At 38.5% G+C, this 23,749-nt stretch overlaps 1 protein-coding gene across 2 annotated transcripts; it reads right to left on the reverse strand.

The window, feature by feature from the left end:
- Positions 1-4,429: 4,429 nt before the first annotated feature.
- Positions 4,430-23,274, reverse strand: LOC148651247 (scavenger receptor cysteine-rich domain-containing protein DMBT1-like). 2 transcript variants are annotated; one of them, XM_088601312.1, is made up of 10 exons: positions 22,706-23,274; positions 19,227-19,547; positions 14,567-14,884; positions 12,379-12,702; positions 11,246-11,569; positions 8,715-9,038; positions 7,963-8,286; positions 6,766-7,047; positions 6,228-6,350; positions 4,430-5,601 (listed from the first exon to the last, which is right to left on the reverse strand). In XM_088601312.1, the coding sequence occupies exons 1-10, from the start codon at positions 22,824-22,826 to the stop codon at positions 5,507-5,509; spliced, it is 2,556 nt and encodes an 851-aa protein (XP_088457438.1). In that variant the 5' UTR covers positions 22,827-23,274; the 3' UTR covers positions 4,430-5,506. The 2 variants fall into 2 exon arrangements, with proteins under 2 accessions (XP_088457438.1, XP_088457437.1); XM_088601311.1 differs by having other exon boundaries at positions 4,430-5,604; positions 22,706-23,266.
- Positions 23,275-23,749: the final 475 nt, after the last annotated feature.

Consider the following 23,749-nt stretch of genomic DNA (forward strand, 5'->3'; position numbering starts at 1 on the left):
GCGCATTTATTATTCTTTTGAACAGTGCGCCGCTTACGTTTTTATGAGAAGATCCTCTTCTTTCTTACAATATTATCTCTATTATTGTCTTCGACATTATTATCTCACTATTTTTAACACATGAACAGGAAATGTTCTTCCTCATTTCACATTAACATATTCCTGGATCCCAAAATAATTAGTATCGCACTGAGAAGAGTAGTAGTGTTCTGTAGAGAGTAATTGGGGTGATACCGAGAGATGTTGAGGCGTTTTATACAGTGTTACTGAGAGGAGCATTTTTTGGCTCTGGATTGCTTTTAGATTGCATGAATCTAATGTTAGAATAATTCATGTGTACAACCGATTACAGGACATTGGAAAGGGGCTTTTGTGACTGATTTTCAGCAATGAAAATGATTTCATTAGAGCACTGTCACTGCTTTCAAAAAAGTAATAAGAAAAGTCAAAAGTGTACTTTATTGCCAAACCAGTACTTTGGGTTACTAGGATTTTTGTTGTTGTTGTTGTTGTTGTTGTGCACTCTAAATAACAGAGATAAAAAAGACAGATACCAAAAGAAGATAAAGCATAAATAACATGCACATATTACATACAAGTCATGCACATACTGTATCATGCACATTTCATATACCAAACCATACGTTTATAACAGTGTTGAGGCAAAAAGACCAAATAGCTTTAGTATAGGTGCTATTTTGGAACCACTCTGTTCTAGATTTCGTACATCTTAACTTTCTTCCTGAGGGAAGGAGCTCACGCAAGGGAAAAGCTGGGAGAGAGTGGGCACCCACTCTCACCATTAGAGTTTTCCCATTGAAATGTGTTGCATATATGGAAGCAGCAGATGGTAAGTCACAACCAGTTTAATTTGAAGCAGTGTGGACTATATCCTGATGTTTTCTCTATTAAGAGGCTACATTCCTAAACCAGACCTTGACAGAAAACATTGACACACTCTCAATTATTGCCTGTAAAAATGGACCATGGCCAGAGACACACCAAAACTTCTAAGCTACCTGACAAAACAGAGTCTCTGATGGTCTTTTTTCTCCGCTTTCTTCAGCCTTCGGTTTATATCGGCCACCCATTTCAAAGTGGAGGAGACTGCTGTGCCAAGGAGCTTAAAAGGGTTGTAATTCATTGCTGTCATATCTGAAATCTGATATCAAAGATGACCTCTTTGGTTTGACTTTCATGGAGCTGGAGATTGTTTTGACTGCGCCAGCTCACCAAAGCACTGACTGACCTCCTTCCTGCGAAGAGACCGAGTGCTAATACTTTTATATTAGCACTGCCAGGATGTAATCTCCTGCAAACATGGTTCACTTCACAGAACTAGTAATAGATGCACAGTCGTTAGTAAAGAAGGAGCACAGACATAGTGACAGATCACAACCCTAGGGGGAACCTGTATTTAAAATCAGTGGATGTTAGAGAATCAGAAACACGTTGATTGATTTATACCCTTGTCAGTTAGTTTATGCAAAAGCCTCTGGGGTACACTTGTATTAATGGCCAAGCTGTAATCTGCCAACAAGACTCATGAGTACAGCATATACTAGGGGCCTCCAAGTTCTATAAGATGTACTGGATGCACTCGGAGACCTCATCCTTAACAGACATCTTTGCCTTGTATGCCAATTGGTATATGTCTAACCTGGATGTTGAACAGATATTTACAGACTAACTAATGGCTGATGGAGAGGCTGTGGTCTGAAATCATTTAGGCATGTTATGATTGTTTTCCTTGGCACTAGGATAACAACAGCAGACTTAAAACAAACTGGAAAACTTAGACTGCTGCAGTGACACATTAAAGACATTATTTAACATGGGTGCCAGCTGATCTGCACATGATTTCAAAGTAGCAACTGAAACATGATCTCTGCCCAGAGCTTTCCTCCCATTGTGTTTGCAAAGGAGATGTCTAACCTCATGTTCTCAGATGATGAAGGGAGGAGAAGAGGGTTCCAGAGGTACGTTAACTATTTGTTGTACCTGAAAGCTTATCATAGAACTTGTTCAATTTTTTTGGGGGGGTTCTGGGTCATTATCAAGGGCTACTTCAATTTGCCTTTCAACACACCTCTGTTTTCCCTTTGCCCTTTGTTTTCCACACTGCCCACTCAAACTCATATTTGGTTGCTTTGTACAAAATTCTATCTATACATTTAAATGTGTCAAATTTCTTTTTACAAAGTTTTAAAGTCTTTGCTGAATCGTGGTTTGTTGTTATAAACAGCCACTGTCCTAGAGGGGATACACACACCTTCACAGAAGCTAATAAATGACCTTATAGTATCTGCCAGCTCATCAAGATTGCAGAGTATTTGAAGTCATTCCAGTCTGCGGAATGTCAAACAGTCTCTTAGCATGTCCTCTAATTGTGGTGAATGTTCACACAATTTTAATGCTAGTGTAGCGGAGCTCGTGTGGTGACGTCAGCGCCCTCACTGCGCGTAGCAGGGTCCCCAGCTGCCTGGGCTGGGGGAGGTCACCTTTAGCTCACGCGGTTGGTGCCCTGTTGCATTACGCTGGAGACCCAGGTTCGCGCCCCAGGTGTGGGGGCTGGAACGGGCAGCGGGGGGCACAACCTTGCGTGGAACCGTGACTGTGACACTAGGCGTGACTGTTTTCAACCTCTGTCTGTATTTGGGGACAAAGAAGATCAAATTATGGTCTGAGTGTCCAAGGGGAGCACATGCAATGGCATGGTATAGCACTGGTCTTAAGCGTTTCCCCCCGAGTAGCAATTTTAATTTGTTGTTTATATCCAGGAGGAACTCTCCAAAGAGAGTGATTCACATTCACATTTAATCACCCAAAATAAAAAGTCCAAGTCTGCGCAGTATTTTCCTTCTTTGTGATCTGTGTGGCAAGGAACTTGGCAGCTACTGCAGAGGACACATCCACCAAGGCAGAAGTATATACTGTAGGCGTGCTGTAAAGCCCAACTGGCTGCACGATATTAGATTTTGGAGAGACAATATTTCAGTAGCACACACAGATTTACAGTAATGTCAATCAAAATGTCTTTATTAAGCAATCAGTATAGCAATTTTAACAGTGATTCTTGTGCAATATCCTCCAGGAAACATCTGTAACTGGAATATAATGTTAACCAGCAGAATTGTATTCTAAGAAATTACTTCTCCCTGACCTGGCAGAATGGCTCTTACAGAAATGGGTTTAAGGTTAAATATGGACATTTCGTTTATCCCACATCAAAAGACAAAAAAAAAGACATATTTTAATTTTGTCACAGGCTCAAAATAATATTTTTGCATATTATTTCTTTTTATATCTCTCTAGAAAAAGAAACCATCCACAACAGGTGCCTTTGTATTTCATCAGTTATCTTTAATAATATGCTGTCGCACCACAGTATTATACAATTCATATCTGATTTCCAATAAAACCCTGTCTGCTGGTGAAGAATCTCTTGCCTAGATGAGGTCTGGAGAAACCATACTGTCCAAATCGTGTGTCTCCACACGTCTCAGTGATAATTGCACTGCAGTATAAGTAGCACTTTGCAGATGATATTAAAATAGGAGAACTGAAAACTGAATATTTTCCTTCTTTGTTTTTCCCTCTCTGTTTTTGTTTCTCCTGCGGTCATTGAGTTGTGCTCTTCCTCTCTGTTGGCAATAAAGCACATTAACAAAGTCACAGCATGGAACCCTTTCCTGAGGTGAAATACAAAAATAAATTATAGCTTGTCTGTGGTGATCAGAGGCTATGATATATCACAGAATTATTATACAGATGAATATACTGTACTGTATTCAATGTAACTTATAGCATTACAAATGTGAGTATATAATGGAAATAATGCAGAATAAATTATTAGTTTTTGATTACAAATGAGGCTCTGAGATGGTGTGACAATTTATAATAACAAGAGATAAGGTAACAAGAGATAAGGTAGTTATTTTGCATTGTTTAAGAGTGTGATCGCAGTAGGGATGAAAGATTTCTTGAGTTTGTTGGTTTTACACCTGGGGGTAGAGAGGTGTCTCCCAGATGGGAGAAGTGTGAATTCACAATGGAGAGGGTGAGACACACATTCCATGATGCTTTTGGCTTTCTTAGTCACCCTCTGTTTGTAAAGGAAACTTAAGTTTATTTGATTATTCCAGATTATTTTGCCACTTATATTCACTAATTTACCCTCAGTTTAAACAATGACCTATTGTGCAACGAGAATCATTTCCATGAAATACTGCTCAAAGCTTTAAATGTGGTTTATAAGCCCATTGGCCAAATCCCAATTTGGAAATTAATCTAAGTGAGACGAAACCCACCTTCTTAGGCAGGTTAGAAATTTGGGCTAGAGCTAAGTTGTAACTGCCCTTTTTCATCTTGGGATATTGCATGAGTGTCAATAACATAAAAATAAAATGAGCACAATAGACAAGTGGGCCCACTTTGAAATATTTTAATATTTCACAAGACACAAGACTCTGGAGGGTATCTATCCCCCTCTGGCTGGATGAGGCCTGTCACACTGTTCAGGAATAAATTCACAGAGAGGAGCTGAGGTCTGCGCTGAAAATTTTACAACAATGTGAATCATCAGCTGTGTGCAGAGAAGACAAAACGAATATGGAAGTACCCTAAATTGATTTACCAGGCCACGTGCACACCTTCCATAATTATCCAGCTGTCCTTATACAGAAAAGGCTTCTTTACACTTTGGCTTTATTGTCCAGGACTCATTAGAATGGAGGAAATGGTGCTGCACATACTGTATGCAGAGGGCCAGATTCCATCGCAGAAACTCCATTTCTTCGACCAACCGGGCCAGAGATTAATCTGAAGGTGAGGATGGTACACAAGGTTTTACTGGGATTGGGTGCTTCAGTTCTCCAGCCTGGAGACAGGTGTCCTCTCCGCACAAGAGGTGTGTCCTTGCAGCCACAGTCTCAAACATTCGAACCCACCGCACGGCTTCCCACTTATTCACAGGTGCGAGGAAGTTCTGAGCATTGCAGGTTTGGATGGCAGTGTTTCGTTATGATGGAAGCCCAGTTGCATAAAAATCAAAATGGAACAAGAGGGGTTCGTGGCCTGAAGAGTCTCTTGCTACCCAGCTATTTGCAAATTCTTTCATTTTCACTGTATGCATTTTTTTCTCTGCATAGATCATATCTACCTGAGTAGAGTACAGCTGTCTTTGGCATTGCTAGCTGTGAACTGCTGTTATAGGTCCTATATATTGTGTTAAAGCAACTGAAGGACTTTAAAATTCATTTTTTAGATTAAACACTAATGTCTAAATGTAGCACAGAAGCATTTTTTCGTTGTGTACTAATTAAAATGATTAGGAAAAATAAAAACAGCCACTGTACAATAATACTTTAAAGATAAATGACAAAATAAGAGTTATAATAGTATTGTATATTCTAATATTGGCATTATATTTGGGGTACAGTTGAAGCAATAAAAAGCTCTCATTGAAACCAAGAGGCTGATATGCGCCTCGAAACCCATACAGTATTTAGCTTGAATTAAGCAAAACAGCCGTTGGTGAGGTGTCCTCTATTAGAGAAAGTTCTTGAGATTCACAGCTGTTGTCCTTTTCATCACTGGAGGCTGCTGTGGTAGAAAAAGAATGCGTGGTAACTTTGAAAAGATCATTCGATTATTTCAGCGTAAAATTATAGCAATTGTGAATCATTATGTACAAATTACTCTGAATGACTTCAATGAGCTCAGTTTCTGAATGCATTGTGTTTCTGCATCACTGTGTTTTGTATACTGTATGTACAGTTTTTCATTTAAACAGGACACTTTGCTTCAGTGCCTTTATGTTCATGGAACTGGAAATTGTTCAGTTCTAATGTACATATCTGAATGGACTGCGAGTCCAGTCCCCTGTACACTCTAGAAATATAGTATATTTTCTATGTGAACCATTATGTCTGTGTTCAACTTTTACACAGTAACATCTCTTTCATCTTTTACATCTTACGGTACATCTATGCTTATATGAGAAACTTTCCTAAAATGCATACAATAGGATGTAGCATGAAGGATGTTGTGACAGTTTTGGATTGTTATACACAGTTTCCCCTTAAAAACTAACCTAGCACTGTTATCATTGCACTTACTTTAGTTTGATGTTCATCTTAGGATGGCTAAGAAATCTTTGCATTTCAAAGAATGAGGCAACTGCACCCCAAAAACTCCTAAACTGTCATTAAAGGACCCACATTTACCTCGTCGTCGTGCCCTGAGCTCTGTGAAAACGACAGCCCCGATAATCGCCCCGATCACAATCAGACCAATCACAATAAATGCCGTGTAGGTTTTAGTGGAGACGCAATTATTGTATGGAGCACCTGTATGGAGAAAAACAATATCAGTGAAACATTCAGTTTTATAAAGTGATATGAGCTAAAAACATTAATTAGATGGCACAAGGACACACAAAAAACTAGATACTTCCCAAAAGGCACTATATATTTGATCTATGACTGCTAATTTTATTTTTGCTGCGCTACTGCTGATTCTGTCACCACTGTTACTACTGTTGCTGCGTCTTTCTTATTCTTTTCTCCTTGGCTTCGTTTCCATTGCATGCAAAGCCAGAGGGACAGGGGTGTATATCAGCGTTAGTGCAATGCTAATGCGGTCTCCTCTCTCACTTCCTGAGGGTCAGCATTTTAGGAGCCACTGTCGAATGTCTTAACTGCAATAAGATAAAAGGTTACACGATTGAAGGACAATGACTCCCACATGGTGATGAGGGTTTACCTTGAACGCTGAAAGATTTTGTCTCGCTGAACATAGCTGAGCCAAGTTGTCCAGATTCTGATATGTCATGCACACAGGTAAAGGACACTGGAGGAGCTTCATTGATAATGAAAACGGATATGTTTTCTGCTTCATGGAAAGCATGCTCAGTGTAGTTATTGTGGCCCATGACGTTTAAATAAACAGTACTTCCTCTGATGTGCACATTGAAAGAACAGATCACAATGTATTTGCTACTGGCTTGAGGTTGTACAAAAACTTCAATGCCTGGACTCACAAGACCTGAAAAGAATAGTGACAAGAGGATATAAAAAAAAATGTAAGTCTTAAGAAAATAAAGTGTACATAAAATGGCAATTAATCAAAGAAAATACAGGTGTAGATTTAGGATTGTTTTGCAGAAATTAAAATGATGAAACAAATGGCTTCTATTATTGTACAGACTAGTGACATGCAAGTGTAAAAAGATTCATTTGTTTCTAAACAGCCATCAAATGTATTTAAACAGCTGCAAATAAATTTCTTAATTATTTTAGATTGGGAAGTTGCTTCCTGTAGCTTTTTAATTGGTTCAGACCTTTCTCCTAACACATATCAGTCTCACAACCTGTGCTTGTAATTTCATAAAAGTCATAAAAGTTCTATTGGACTGATGTCTGGGGATTGTCATGGCCAATCAGGAACTTGAGCTACATACTTCTGAATATGTTGAAGACTCCATGGTATTACTCTTAGGTGTGGGAAAGCCAACCAAACCACCTTTCTAGACAACATTTCTGTACAAAATGATTGTGTTCTCTTACTGATAGTGGAAAATAAGATAGGGATTTTAACTTTGGTAATTAGTAATGTATTACACCACTTTTTCCGTCTACATTTTTTACCAAACCAAATGTTATCTGCACATAACCACATCTAAAAAATAGTGTCATTGATTCGATTGAGCACACTGACCACAGGGGAGACCTCTCTTTTTTTCTTTCGTTACAGATTATTCCTTTCTCATCTTTCTGGTCCTGTATGGAAATCAAGACCTTGGCCAATAGCAAAACTGTTTGTCAATACCGGGAAGCTAACGCATTGTTTTCCATTGGAAGACTGCAACTTGAAAATGTGCATATTTTCTCATGGAAGCCATGGTTGTGTCAAGCCTTAGTGTTAAAATAGAATTATGTAAACAGCAATAATTGGTCTTACCTGAGCAATCGACAGCTGCATCCTCGGAGTGATAGCAGCCTTGATATTCCATGTATTGTATTCCACAGCTCTGCAGCAAGGACTCGTTCCCACTACAGTGATTCAGTAGCATAATGGGTCCACTTCCCTCTCCAAAGTGTGCACTGTGTATGGCGATGGCTGACCCACCCACTCCACAGCCCATCTGTCTGCACACCACCTCAGCAGCAGCCTTATCCCAATTGTCATCACACACTGTCCCCCACTTGTTGCTGAGAAACACCTCCAAACGTCCAGAGCAGTTGTTGTATCCATTCACCAGTCTGATAGGCATGTTCTCTATGCCTTCGCACAAGATTAGAGTAGATAATGATAAAGAACAAAAAAACATGCTAGACGAGCCAAATGTCCTTCTCTCCTTTGTACCTGTTCTTAGATAATGAACCATAAACCAAGAATGCTTTACAGGATCTACACGTTAAGTCCAAGCTTCACTTCATTAGCTAGATGTTAAGATTCAACCTACAGCTTTGGGGTGTCTTCACAGAACTATTACTTTTCTTGCACAGTCTTTAAAAATGTGAAAATTAGAACTCTGTAGAATTTGACACTGGCATTTAAAACCTGCTGTTTGCGCACTTTTGGCAACAAAGCCGAAATCGCAATTCCTTTTGCTTACAGCCCTCATAACTAGGCCCCCATAATAATTTTGTAGTCCAACCAGAAGGTAGCACAGCTTCAAAACGCTTTGAAGAATTGGAAATGGTTCTTACCCACACAATCAACTCCTGCGTCTTCCGTGTGACCGCAGCTAGAATATCCCCTGTCTCGCAGTCCACAGCTCAGCAAAGACGGCTCATCCCCATTGCAGTGGCCATGCACATAGCTCGTTCCAGTTCCTTCTCCAAAGTGTGAGTTGTGCACGGCCACTGCAGACACGCGATCCCCACACCCCACCTCTCTGCACACCACTCGAGCAGCTTCGCTGTTCCAGTTACGGTCACACACAGTCCCCCACTGGCCCTTGTGGAAGACCTCCACTCTCCCAGAGCAGTTGTTGTGTCCATTGACCAGTTTGACTCTTATGTTCTCTGTGCCTGCATTCAACAGAAAGTAGTTAATGAAATTATTGAAACAAATTATTGTTTGCTTATCATGATTTCAACTCATCTAATCCCGTAGTTAATCTCATTGCATTTACAGTGCCTTGCAAACTATCAAGCCTTCATCCTGTATATTTATATTAAAGTCCATTTTAGTTTTGGATTTATTTTTGCTGAGAGGTGACTTCTTAAAAATGTTCAAGTGAAGAATTCAAACTTTGATTAAAAACATTAAAAATACCTATACATAATTTGTACTGTAATTCAGCAAAATGGGACATATTTGGAAGGGGGTGACTAGTTTTGCAAGGTACATTCTGTACCATAAATATATACATTTCATATTATGTGCAGGAATATTTTTTGAAAAACGTTAACATTAACATTTTTTTCACATTAACAAAATGAGAACATGAGCACAGTTACAAACGAGAGGAGGTCAGTCAAGCCATCGGTTCAGTTTTGGTAGCTAGTAATTACTGTAATTAATCCAAGGATCTTGTCCAGCTGTTTCCTGAAAGACACCAGAATATCAACTGAGCAACATGACTGGGTAGCATCTTCCAGACTCCCATAGCCTTTTGGGTAAGGAAGTACAGTAACTCCTGTTCTTCTGGTTCCCATGTCTTTCATTGTTCATGCCTTTGAAGATTGTCAATACTTGTACCAGATCCCCTTGCTATCTTCTCTGCTCCAGACTAAAAAGGGTCAGTTTGTTCAGCCTGTCAGCATATGACATTCCTTTAAGCCCCACAATTTCTTCTGGATTCTCTTCTCTGGACTGATTCTTCACTTGTCTACATAAAACAGCATCTGCCAGGTGTTCACCCAATCTTGAATTTTAATCTACAGTATTTTTTTAAAATCTCATTTGCTGCTTTTGTAATATTTGCTAATCCTCCTACTTTGAGGTTGTCTGCAAAGCTGTCTAGTCTGCTAATTATACAAAAATCTAGTTCACTGATATATATTAGGAAGAAGCCCTAGTACAGAAACATTTTAAGGCACTTTTATTTTGATTTGTTTTATTCAATGCAATATTGATGTGCTCAATAGCAAATATATATAGAAATATATATTTCTGTCATCTTTATGTCTAAAGTAAGAAGGCCCAGAACCAAAATGTAATTGTCCCTGGGCAACTTACATCGACTGGTTCCACTTTCTTCTGTCCTCAGCACAGAAATGTATTGTGATATCCTTCTATAGTTTGAAATGCATTAGAATTTTAGAAATGAACATTTTAAACTACAGAGTGGCTTACTATTCAGAGGACTTTCCCCCCTCGATTTTCCAGCAGCAAATCTGTAGATAACATTGTCAAAGTCAACAGATCCAGCTTCCTGTGAGCCTACTGAAAGAAGAGCCAAGGTATCCGGTCTTTCCTGCGTCCTTCCTGAAGCCCTCAGCACAGGAAGAATGAACTGTGGGTGCAGTGCTGTGGCAGGGTTTGAGATTGCCGGCCACACTGATCGGGAAACTGCTGGTTCTCCAAAGAGACACTGACAGTGCAGCGGTTTTGCTTGTGTCTGCAGCTCCTGAGAGGTTTCCACCTTAGTCAGGTTCTGAGCTAATGAAACTCCTCAGTAATATCTATCAGCAATCCATAACTGGGTTTCTTCTTTTCTGGTTGAATTGGTACTGTTTTAAGAAAAGACCTGAAGAAACACCTGCTTAGGCACACTCTTGGGAAGGAAGTTAAGCTGTATATCAATTGTTTCGTTGTAAAAAAAAACCTTGGCTAATTTTGGTCTGAGAATTCTTCATTTTTTCATGCACTCTGTAACTGGGGTACTGCTGGGATTTCTAGAAGTTTAGAAACAATGCAGCTTCAGTTTCAGACTTTGTAAATTGGAGTCAGAGGGCAAGTGTTCCTGGAAATCTATAATCACAGATTAACCACAGAAATGCTGGATTTTTGGATTATAAAAAGCAATGCAATCTCAGTCGTTTTCAGAAATCAGAGTTTTCCTCGGCAGCCCACTAAGGGAGACCAGTTGTTAAGTTAGGGTTGGAGACAGTGAAGATTTTTTTGACACAAATCAATAATAATTACAAAAACCAATCAGGAAAAATACTGACAAAGTTAAATGGGACCTTTTTCTACGTAACTGTCTAAAAGAAATGAAAACTGAAGATAATTTACCAATAGTATTTCTGCATTGTAAAAGTAATCCACAGTCAAAAAAAAAAGGTCCTACCTGAGCAATCAACTGACGCATCATCTGAGTGATCACAGCCAAAGTACCTCACAGTCCGCAGTCCACATTGCAGCAGAGAGGTTTCGTCTCCGGTGCAGTGACCTTGTACAAAGACCGGGCCACTTCCTTCTCCATAGTAGGCTCCGTGCAGAGGGATAAGATTCTCCGCCTCCCCACAGCCCACCTCCCTGCACAACACCTGGGCTCCATTGGTATCCCAGCTATGACCACACACTGTCCCCCACTGGTTGCCATGGAACACCTCCACCCTCCCAGAGCAGTTATTGGATCCGTTGACCAGCCTGACTTTTAAGGTATCAATGCCTTGAAAGGAGAGAACGTAGACAACATTCTGCTTAGTTTCACTTCTTCCTCAGAGATACTTCAGCAAGTGAAACAATAACTCTGACCACCAGCATGTTTGCATTAAAAGACCTCAGTGTTTTCTCTGGACAATGCCTTTGTGTATCATTTTCTGATCTTAGCCTAAGGATTTGTCCTTGGATAGTCTATCTGATTTGATTTTCTTATTTTTGCAGGGAGGGGGGAATACCACAGACAAATGCTTCTGGCAAATCTAGATTTGCCAAAATTCGCACATTTTCCTTTCCCTCTAGTATTTAATTGATGAGATTGTTTAAATACATGAAACCTTAGCTAGAAGCTTGAGTTTTAATTGCATCAATTCAACTGAGGGGCCTGTAAGTGTTTGCTGTATTTACAATTCATTAGTAGTACTGTACATATATTATTTATAAGGTAAATCTGCAGAGGAAAACATGAGGTTAGCTGATCAGACTCAGACTACACTAATCAAATGTATCATGGACAGTAATTGCTTCCTTTATTTTGGTTACCAATAACAAATGTGCAAGGTGACTACATGATAACAGTACAAAATAGCATTAATGACCTTGCGGGGTTCATTAATCATTGCTGTCCACCCATACCAGTGTGTTGAAAAACAAAAGATATTCTTTAAGCAAAACAGCACAATTGAAGAGATGTCACGCAGTAACTTAATATATTTTCTTGAGTGGAAAGAGGCAAGTTTTGTAATAAAGACTATTGAAGAAATATTCTAGAATTGGGAAAATGGGATCAAAACTCATTTTAAGAAAGTCATTTCATACCCGAGCAGAAGACTCCTGCGTCCTCCGTATGTTGACACCCGTAGTGTCCCATTCCATGAAGTCCACACTCGTACAAGGAGGACTCGTCCCCACTGCAGAACTCAGTCATAATAATGGGGCCACTTCCTTGGCCGAAGTGTGCTCCATATACTGCAACGGCAGAGCCGTTTCCCGCACAGCCTGCTTCCCTGCATGCTACCTGAGCAGTTGTTGAGCCCCAGGAATGGTCACACAAAGTCCCCCACTGGCCTCTGTGGAAGATCTCCACTCTCCCAGAGCAGTTATTCGATCCGTTGACCAGCCTGACTTTGATGGTCTCTAAGCCTTCACACAAGAGCAAATGTACAATGAAAGAGCACTTTCGATGAGTGTTTTGTACTGGTTGGTCTTAAGACCCATAATTTTGACGTCGCTTATATTCAAGTATTGGCTGTAACATCAATGCAATTTGAATCCTGAGCACTTAAAAGCCTAACAAAAAGTACAGTTGCACAGAAGCAACACATAACAGAAAAAAAGAAAGGAAAAGTAGGAAAGAAAAGTGCAGCAAACTGACAAAGATCAAGAGTAAATCTAAATCATAGATGAAAAGCTTTAGTGTAGCACTAGATTATTAAGCAAGTTTTCATTATTTGATAATGATTTATTTTCTTAGGATTATTTGTTACACAATGAGTCTGATTTGATTGCACCGTGTATTATTAATGTATACCTTATTATACATTATTTAATTACATTATGTATAAATGTAATTAATGTATACATTATTCATTTTTTAAATATTTCTAATGTCGTTATGTTGTTAAATGTACGGTCAATAAAAATACTTAGTTATTAACAGAAAGTTTAAATTAAAGCTACACTTAGAGTAATAATATATACTCTCTGACTACCTACAAAGAATAATCTAATTTAACACCGCCTCCTTCCAGATTTGCAAGTCACGACTGAAGTAACTCACTATGAAGACTCTTTATCAAACAAATGAACAACAGCTTGAGAGAACGCTTCAGATCACTGAGAAATACATACTGTACCTGGCGCCCACCTTGAACTAAAGCAAAACCTAAAGCTGAAGCCTCAGGTCTGGACAGTTGCTGGAGTCTTGTGGTCATGAGGTAAGATAAGGCCTGAATGTGTTGTTTGCATCTCTCCAGCTTGATTCCATTGTACATGTTAACTCCTTTTGTTTTAAAGAGGTGACACAGTGGCAGGGACGTCAACTCTGCTGCCTCACAGATCTTGGGTTCTGGGCTTGATTCTAGTCTGCTGCACCTTCTGTATTGTGTGCTCTCCCCATTCTTGTGTGACTTTCCTGTGGGTGCTGATGTGCTGGCTAAGATAATTGGTGTCTCTATATTGTCCCTCTATGCTTGTGCTTGTGTGGGTATGTGTGTGCATTGCAATGCACTGATGGATTGAGGTTCCATCATGTGTAGTCCTGTCTTGCTTCCTATACAGTACATCCAGGACAGGCTGTTGGGTTGCCAGTACAAGTATTAAGTGGCCTTTTTATGATGGATGAATGGTGTGCTTATACACACTGCGAAAGATACAAGGATCCAATTAATTTCCGAAACATTCCAATAATTGTTACCGGCAAAGCAAGATGAAAGAGGCCTCACGTTATGTATTTCCAAATTCATACTACCTGTTTGGAGCAAACTATGGACTCAGTTGGTGAGTCACTTTGAAATCCTATGCCACCCAGTAGATATATTTGTAATCAGCTGTAGTCCATCCATCCAGTTCTAGCAAATCCCAGGCTCTCGCTCTCCTTTTCATGATGCGGAGACTCCAAGCTGTGTCTTCTGAAGCTGGAGCTATAATTTTCTAAACATTTTATCCAAGGGTCATGTGGGAGCCGGAGCCTATCGCAAGCAAGCAATAGGCGCAAGCCAGGAAACCACCCTGGATGGTCCATTGCAGGGCACACACACACTCAGATATGCACGCACACACCAGGGCCAATTTTGCCAAAAGCCATTTCACCTACCAGTACTGTATGTCTTTGGACTATGGAAAGAAAACAAAGCACCTGGAGGAAACCCATGTGAACATGCAGACAGCACCCCAGGGCTCCAGCACTGAGAGGCAATAACACTAACCACTGTGTCTACGAATATCGATAGAATAACAACCAAGTTTGTATATCTAGCTATTTCAATGAAAAGCTGAGCAATCCTACCTATACAATCGACTCCTACGTCCTCTGAGTGGTCACAGTGAAAACGTCTCATTGCCCCACAGCTGAGTAGCGAGGACTCGTTCCCGCTGCAGCCTCCATACATGTGAATGACACCGCTCCCTTTTCCATAGTAGGAGCCATGTACTGCGACAGAAGACCCGTTGCCTTCACAGCCCACCTCTCTGCAGACGACTTCGGCATCAGCCTTTCCCCAGTGATCATCACACACTGTCCCCCACTGGCCCCTTTGATAGACTTCCACCCTCCCAGAGCAGTTATTGTTTCCATTGACCAGCCTGATTCTGGGGATCTCTGGGCCTGCAGGCGAGAGGGAGAAATGAATGAAGCCTCGGGCGTGTTCGTATTTATCGGCTTATCACCCAGTTCAACGTCATGAAAATGAAATACGAATGGATTTTGGCAGGTACGAAAACAGAGGAAAACTTGAGGAAACTGAATGTTCCAATATTGTGCCATTAAAATTCTAGCTCCATTACACGATACTATATTATGTACTGCAGAGAAAATGAAATATAACAAATGAAAAAAAATACTTGTGGTTTTACAAAGAAGTGAGCACCATAAGTTTGGAAGTGTGTAATGTTCACTAACACTGTGCTCTCCTTCACATATATAAACTGTGGCTAAGGATCTGCGCCTTTGGCTGGAAGGTTGCCGGTCCATAATCCGCAGCCGGCAGAGGAATCCTACTCCGTTTGGCCCCTGAGCAAGGCCCTTAACCCCAACTGCTCCAGGGGCACCGTAAAAATGGCCGACCCTGCGCTCTGACCCCAAGCTTCTCTCTCCCTGTCTGTGTGTCTCATGGAGAGCAAGCTGGGGTCTGCGAAAAGACAAATTCTTAATACAAGGAATTGTATATGGGTAATAAAGTGATGTTATGTTATACTGTAAGTGCTCCTTTAGATTATTCTTTTCCAAAAAGAGGATTTGATGATTACCTAATGTAACGATATCCTTCTGTTGTTAAAGTCAATGCAACTTTGCATATTATTGTATATGTAATGCAAGATATTAATATAGTAGGAAATATCATTAGCAAATTAACTACTGTGTTGAAACGCAATATTATCTCACATTGACAATATTTGTTTTCTCTGTGGCGCTACTAAGCTCATGTAGCATTGACTGAGCAGTACCAGGGTACTCTGAAAACAAGCTCGTATCATCCCATTACCTCATTCATGTTTGAACCTGGACTTTTTGCTATCTTCTACTGTTTTTTTCCAAGGATATTAGTGCTTTTGTGCTACTAATTTGTATACATCTGACTTAAATTTGAAGGAATCGTGAGGGTCTTGAGCTGTTTTGACATAAGGTGAAATTTTCAATTTCTTGTGTTTGTGTACAGTACATTTTAATTTCTTCTTGGGGTTCTTTGTTTTCAACCTTAGAGTGTCCCCATGTCTAGGTATTAGTGAATTGTTTGTGAATGTCTTAACCACCGTCTCTCAATAATTATCTGGGGATTATTTGCAAATCAATTGGTTATAATTGTTAATATTTCAGTGAGTCTGTTGATTACCCAAACACTTTTGTCAAAGTATGATAGTATGTTAGCTTTTGCTGTGTAATATTTTGTTGTTTTACCCTTATGACAAATCTTCAATGTAAAGCTGCAACAGAAGTTAGAAATTAGAGCAGTCGTGTCTTTATGGTTTTTAATGTTTCTATTTTTTTTCAGTGTAGAAACATTGGGAACATTTAAAGACACACATATAAGGTCTATGAAAGATCATTCAAAAGAATTTTAAATACAAAAAACTAGTGAACACAGTCCCATTAAGTAGTTCATGGTGGGTAGCTGCGTCAGCATGCGTAGTCTGCAAAGGAACAAGTAATAGGTTTATTCCATGCTGAAAAGTGTAGAAAGAAAACCGAACCGCTGTGTTATCGTTCTTCTCTTTTCAGCATGGAATAAACCTATTACTTGTTCCATTGACCCATTGAGTATGATAACACAAATCTTCTATCTCGCAAAACATAATGATCTTAATATCAAATACAAACAATTCAGTAGTTTGGCCACATCTTAAAAAAATGAGCCATTGAGATTAAATGTGTTATTGGACTGTGTGGGACAACGCCTTGCTGAGGGAACGGCAGCCTTATCGCAAGGATGGGGCTGACCGAACCCCCCCTCACTCTCGCAAGGAATGAACCAGGGGGCTGCTGCAAGGGTGAAGATGGGAATGGTGCAAGATGTGCAAAGGGAAACTCCTAAGTCGAGACAAATATACATAGGAGAGCAGAAGTGGACAAGATGAGGTTCTGACTTTTCTCCTGTTAGTCTGTTAAAAAAAAACCTTATGTATTGGCACCTTTTTCACAAAACTAAACTAACATATCCACTATGGATATTTAAATATCAGTATATGTGATATTTTAAGGAATTTTAAGTATTTTAAGGAATAAGACAGGAAAAAGGAATTTATTGTGATTAGGCATAAGATAAGGAAAAGAATGTAGGACCCCCATACAAAGGGAGGAGCTAACCAAGGGGTAACTGCACAGATGGTGATGGGGTGGAGGGAATAATAAAGCAAGGAAGGGAGATGTTCACAGTGTCATTGTTCACAGGAAGGCTATGAATTAGTGTAGCAGAAGTGGAAGAGAATTTGGCTGTCATCTATCCTCCCGAACGTTTGTTGAAAACTCTGTATAATGATTATTTTGGAATGATTACACTTCTTAAGTACTTAAACAGCCTTAGGAAGCTAGATGCCAGAGGTAGTAATGACTTCTAGTGTGATGCAACTGGATTTATGAAGCACTCTATAACAAAGGAAATGGCCACAGTGCAGGGTCAAAGAAATCATGCCACTGAGAGAGATAACCAAGAAGTGCACATTCAGCTGAAAAGCTTGAAACAAGTACAGTAGGTGCAAAAATAACAATATGGTAAGGGTAAGCAGGATGTTTGCTTAAGCAGTTAAATCCATCCACGATCTAACTGAGGACTTAAGAGATTATTTAAAATCAATGGGTTTAACAGCTGAACATTTGTAAACATATACAGTAGTTCTCACTGTGAAACTTATCATCTAACGGCATAACCTTTTAGCTGTAGGTCAGTTAGAGATTTGTATTTCACAGTCAGTCATGATTCCTGCTGACAATGTTGCTGTTGTAGATGTCACTCAATTTTGGACATTTATTCATTTATTACACTAAATCTATACCTCAATAATAACGATCATTTAGATTTTACACTATTCACCATGAGTGAATATCATACAGTATATAGCAGATACTGTAGTTTCCAAACATAGTTATTCATGTAGTTTATACTGTATCTAGGCTTAAATTAATTCTTATTTGTGTTTTGTATATCTTGAATATAGCAGTACCTGGATTTAAATTCTGTTGTTCAATTACATACATGTTCTATTTCAGAATTCACAGCACAGCCAAAAATGAAAATATAAAAAAATCTGTGCTGGTAGACAATTATTTTAATTAGAAATTCACAGGTGAATGATGGAAGCAGAAAAAAAAACACTGCTCTTCCTGTAGGACAGCCGTTGGACTTATTCTTTCATATAAGAGTGTTCAGAACAACCTATTAAAAGTATGTGCCATGGTGCTGTTGGGTGATTAGAAGTCTATATTACTGGTCCACAGTAATTACAAGAGTGTACTTCTAGTGTTCTATATATAGTGTCTGAGAGTCCTTAAACTGTAACTTTATTGAGACTACTCTCTCAGTTTTCATTGGAAACTGTTTATTTTCATGAAACAATGGAGTAAGTTGAGATTTCCTGTTCAGATTTCAGCGTGATTTTCAATCACCCCCCTAAACATGACTGCTAATACGAGTGTTTGTGAAATGTCTCGGGCAAACAGTGGAAGTACTGGCTGCCAGGAAACTACAATTTTGTGCTGAGAGATCAAAACTTACACTTGAAGAGGAAACTCATAGAAAATTACTTCATGTTGAGTGGAACTGTAGCTTGTGTAATTATCATGCACATTTCCGTTCATATGTTTAACCTAGCAAAAGCTGAGAGAGTTCATCCCATGTTTTACAGAAAGTGCTTTGTGCAGCTCTCACAAAATTGATCCAAGAATAGCTAACATTCTGGGAAGGGAAAAGAAGATAAGGCGACTTATAACTGGTTTATTCTTAAGATGGTATTAAAGAAGGCTTAAAATTTAAAGTTTTTTAAGTAACAGTTCAGTCACTAATTTACATTTGAAAATATACGTCTGCATACTTTAGAAGTCACTCTCTAGAGTTAATAACTATGGACGATTAGTGAGGCTTCATTCAAAAACACAGCGTTTACATAATGATTTGTAATGACCTACTCTGCAGTCCTGTTTTCTTTTCTATCACTATAGGCATTGCCACAAGAGTTTCTCAACTCTCTTGTCTCAGTTTTTAAAACTGGCTGCACTGAAGCAAATGGAACGAAAAGTTGTGTTTTCTGGAACCCATGCTGGTCTTTTCCATAAGCAAACAGTCTTGTTCAGGTTTTCGTCTCCTGTTAGAATTCCAGTGAGCCCCAGATTTTATCCAACCGTGTCTGTGAGTTTGCAAAGCTGGCCATCTAACGGGGCCACAGTTGCAACTGTTTGTCGCACATATGTGGACTTGTCACGTTGTCAAAAGAAAAACAAGGAATACAAATGGTCCTACCTGAACAATCGACCCCTGCATCCTCCGAGTGATCACATTTTTGATTTTTTGTTTCACCAGTCTTGCAGTTCAGCAGTGAGGACTCAGTCCCAGTGCATTTGACATTATCCAGGATAACAGGGCCACGTCCTTCTCCATAGTAGGCGCCATGTAGGGGAACAATTAGTGAATGCTGTCCACAGCCCATCTCTCTGCACACTACCTGGGCCGCATTGATGTCCCAGTTGTCATCACACACTGTCCCCCACTGACCATTGCGGAAGACCTCCACCCTCCCAGAGCAGTTATTGTGTCCATTGACCAGTCGGACATTGATGGCTTCTGGATGAAGATAAAAGAAAGGTCCTTAAAACAAGCCTGTGCAGTGATGTAGTGAGACTATGACGCACATTCCATGCAAGTCTGACCTGAACCAAGCTGTCGAGATTTTCCTTCTGTTGACTCGCCTTTTATTTGTTTATTTTTAAGAAACATTATTAAGTTCATTTAACATTTTAACATTTATTGAGCACATACAACAGACAGTATTGTGCTACCCAGTGGAATAGCCAAGTAAAATGGCACTTTGTACAGGTACAGTACGTTAAATCCAAAGGTTTCAACTTGTGCTGGGGAGATATCCCTCACTAACTGTTTTACTGGAGAATTCTTTGTGATTTAATAAATTCTATCTCGACAAATTAACATTTGATGGAGAAATTGTATATATAATATAATAGAGTGCAAGATTTATAACTGACAATACCAGGATAAAATAATTATATTTTTTATAACTATCATTATAAAAGATAATATTAGGTATTAGGTTAATGATGGGGCAGGATTGCACACAAAAGTAAACGTGGAAGCACGGTCAGTCCAAGTCCGCATAATAACCTGATCACAAGCTGCTCGTTTCCTGAGCTCCTGTACTTTGTGTTCCTTTATAAAGTTGCACTGACCCGTTTATGACACCGCTGGGAAATACATTCTTTGTTCAACAAAAACAAAACGAATCTTCAACCCCTCAGTAGAAGACTTTACAGTTCCATGTGCAGTAATGTCAGATATAATTTTAAAAAAAAAAACTGGAGAGAACTCAAGATATTTGGATGCAGAGGCACAATGGATTTTTAGGCGCAATCGTTTTCGCTTTTGTTTAATTGATTTCAATTTTCCCGATTTCACAGACAACCGATTACGACGGGGAATGCTACGTGTTTTTAAAGCAGCAATGAACGTTTTACCTCAAAATTAAGCCTCTGTTTTATCCTGTTGATAATTCAAAACATGAATGGTCGGGTAAACCAGGACTTGTAGTGTTAAGGATGGACAGTCTTTTGATTGTTTCTACCAGATGCTTTTAAAAAAACGAAGCAGAATTCGGTTTACCACCGATTACATGATACAATTCTGTTAATTGAATCACAGATTTTGGAATACATTCATTTCCTTCGTCTTTTCAATTAGGTTGTCCATCACGGTTAACTGTAATTATAAGTGAAAATAGTTTTGGAAAAATTGAATTGACCCAAACTATAGATGTATTATACCCAAACTATGGTCTACTGCTAGTTCCTGCAATAGGATTAATGTTTTGTTTTGTTTTCTTTTTATGCAGACAGGCAAAAGAGGATGAGAGAAAAGAGGCAGAAATTGAGTGCAAAAAGAAAACGGTTTCATATTATATAGTGCTTGGCACCCCCCAAAGGATTCGAAAGCATTTCACAATTTGTGGAATGCCTAGCAGTTTACTCTAGTAATAAGAAGTTTACTCCCCACTTTATTTTAACAGATGAATCTAAGAGGAAATTTCCTGGAACCTAAAAGAGGAGATATTGGGAAGACTACATATGGAAAAATCAAGCCCTGTTACTATCTGAGGAAGACGAAACAGGAAATCATACCTGCAGCTGAAGTAAATGATGAAGGAAATGATGTACTGTAATTCAGAGCACCAGAATTGTATCCAGACACTTTAGTTTTTGTTTTGCTTTAATTTTGCAATAGTTTAGATATTTATTTTCCATTGGTGGTTTGTTTTATGCAACATACATTCTGCTTTTTTCAGAAAACAATGAGATTAGACAAGGTAGGTGACTTTTTATTAAAGTTTAACCCATTGATTTTTAGCATTTTTGCCATTTAAATTAAAAGTTGTACTGCTTTGAGTAGTAGGAAGTACATTGATGAATATATTTCTGAATTAATTTAATGAATTAATCAGTCTTTGTTTTGTGTAACTTTGTTACAGCGAACAATGTTTGGAAGATCCAATTGTATACCAAAGGAATTAATCTAATAATTCTAGAAAAACATGTTCATTGTGGTCAACTAATGTAATTTACTTATTTATTTAAAAGTCTTATTGCACTTACTGTATTAATGTCAATATTGTATGAAACTTTCTAATAATAGAATAGAAATAATTTAGGTCTTGATATGATACACAGTCTTTTAATTATAAGTGATTTAAACCCTTCTGAGGATAATGTATGTGTGTTGACACTTGAGCCTGTTAGTTATTTACTTCTCTCAGTCTGCTCTGTATACACTATATGCTCTACTGTTTTTATTTAATGTTTCATCTACTGTTAGTGCTGACTGTTTTAAGAAACATTTTGTAATGTAATCTTAATGTATTCTGATATGCATTTCAAGATAATTTGCAAAAAACATGCAATACCAGTGATTTCTTCAATCTTCTCTTTTAAAACAAATATAAGTCAGTTTTTGGAAGTGAATAAGTATACTGTCAGACTAAGAGCAAACTATAAACAGATCTGGCATATTAAAGCATCTGTCCTTAATGAAGCAAATTTTAGATGAGTGGAAAGTTGTACATTCTCTTGGGTATCAAAATACAAAGAAACAAACTACAATTAAAATGATTATGCAGCTTGTTATCAAAAAGCAATAATGTTTAAACAATTAAATTAGATACCATTTATGTTATGTTGGTCTAATGTTTTTTGTACTTTATCTGCAATCAGTTTCATTTTGTCTGTGCATGTAAGCCTGTTTATTTTTAAAGTTCATTTCTAAAGTTCACTAAAGGTTCACTAAAACACCATACTGTATGTGCTATGTGCTAAACTGTATATGATCTTGAATGCGTGTGATATAATAAATCTGCTGTCACAGAATTATTTAAATAAAATAACAAGACTTATGGAGTATAAGAGTATAATATTACTCATAAAATGTATCTTGCATTATATTATACCTAGTATTTTAAAATATATTTTGTATATGTTGGAAAATATAGTGCAATATATAAAAACAGTAATTTACATATTTAAAATATATCTTAGCATACTTTTGGATATTATAATATATTTATCCTTAAAGTATATTATAACGTTTTAAAATATATTCATATTAGTAGTAATATATTTTAAAAATATATATTTTACATATATTTAATTTCCGTAAGGGTTGTTAAACCCGTGGCTTGGTACTTGCTTAGAAATGCAGAGAATTAAAGGTGCAATACTCACCTCCATGTGGAAGAAGGTACAGAACCCCCAAAATCAGCAGCAAACTCATTCTTTTTAAATTTCTAGCATACAATTCCTCTTTCCCATGAAACTGTTGAATTTGTGAAGTGAAATACTGCATTGTTTTAGAACAACAAAATCAAGATAGAAGTATCCAATATAATCATATAGCTTGCTGGGTTCTTCTACGAAAAACAAATGTATTTGACAAGCGATTATCTGATGTGCTTCAAGTGCTTGTGCTTTCACAAAAGAAGATGTGTGATGATTGCTGCCTTCCTTTTAAATAAACAGGAAAAAAAGTAGTAGAAATATCCTGTTAGTATTAACCATTCCATGCATGAATCATCATCCTCGGATATTAACTGGAGGAGCCTTTTTCACATTTGTATTAGTCATGAAGCACACGACTTCAGCAATCTATGGCAAACACACCATCTCTGTTCTTTGGAAACTGTTGGAGTGTGTCTCAAAGAATGAGGCGACAAGATTCCCCTTTGCAATGCATGTCTTTGTACCCCCTCTCTACGGATTTAGCCACCTGAAATGAAAACATCACCATTCCACGTAGCCTTCGAACGCACACAGCCGTCCGCCTCAAGGTGACAGCTGCACATTCAGAAGTCTGTGTCAAGGTCCTGCAGCCAAGACCTGTCTACCTGCTGCACTGTGTTAATGGCTGCAGAACATGGACAGGTGTCTCTTCAAGGACATGAGGAGATGTGTATTGTTACAGTAGATGCCAGGCCAAGTGTTGTCAGGTGTGCCATGCCATAAACATGATAGTGTGTGCCCAGCAGCCCGTCTTCATGGCTACATGTCAAATATTTCTTGGCTGCTGAGGTTGTCTCCCTTAAATTATACTGTACTGTCAATGCCAAACATTCTCATCTGTGGACATTGAGATCTCTGATTGTTTTAAAAGTCCATCCGGATGTTAATAGAACAAATAGTACCAAATCCTTCCTTTTAGGACTAAACTATAGGACCATTTTTATGGCAATAAGATTCTAAGGGATTCTAAGTGATAGTCATAAAGGCTTT

This window comes from Lepisosteus platostomus, chromosome 12, assembly GCF_059453375.1.
Source record: "Lepisosteus platostomus isolate fLepPlt1 chromosome 12, fLepPlt1.hap1, whole genome shotgun sequence".
NCBI classification, from domain to species: domain Eukaryota; kingdom Metazoa; phylum Chordata; class Actinopteri; order Semionotiformes; family Lepisosteidae; genus Lepisosteus; species Lepisosteus platostomus.

Coding starts and splice junctions, on each gene's coding strand:
- LOC148651247 (XM_088601311.1), bottom strand. CDS start 22,826: ATGCAGTATTTCACTTCACAAATTCAACAGTTTCATGGGAAAGAGGAA. Junction 19,548..22,705: donor GTACCTTCTTCCACATGGAG/GTGAGTATTGCA, acceptor ATCTTCATCCAG/AAGCCATCAATGTCCGACTG. Junction 12,703..14,566: donor CGTAGGAGTCGATTGTATAG/GTAGGATTGCTC, acceptor TCTTGTGTGAAG/GCTTAGAGACCATCAAAGTC.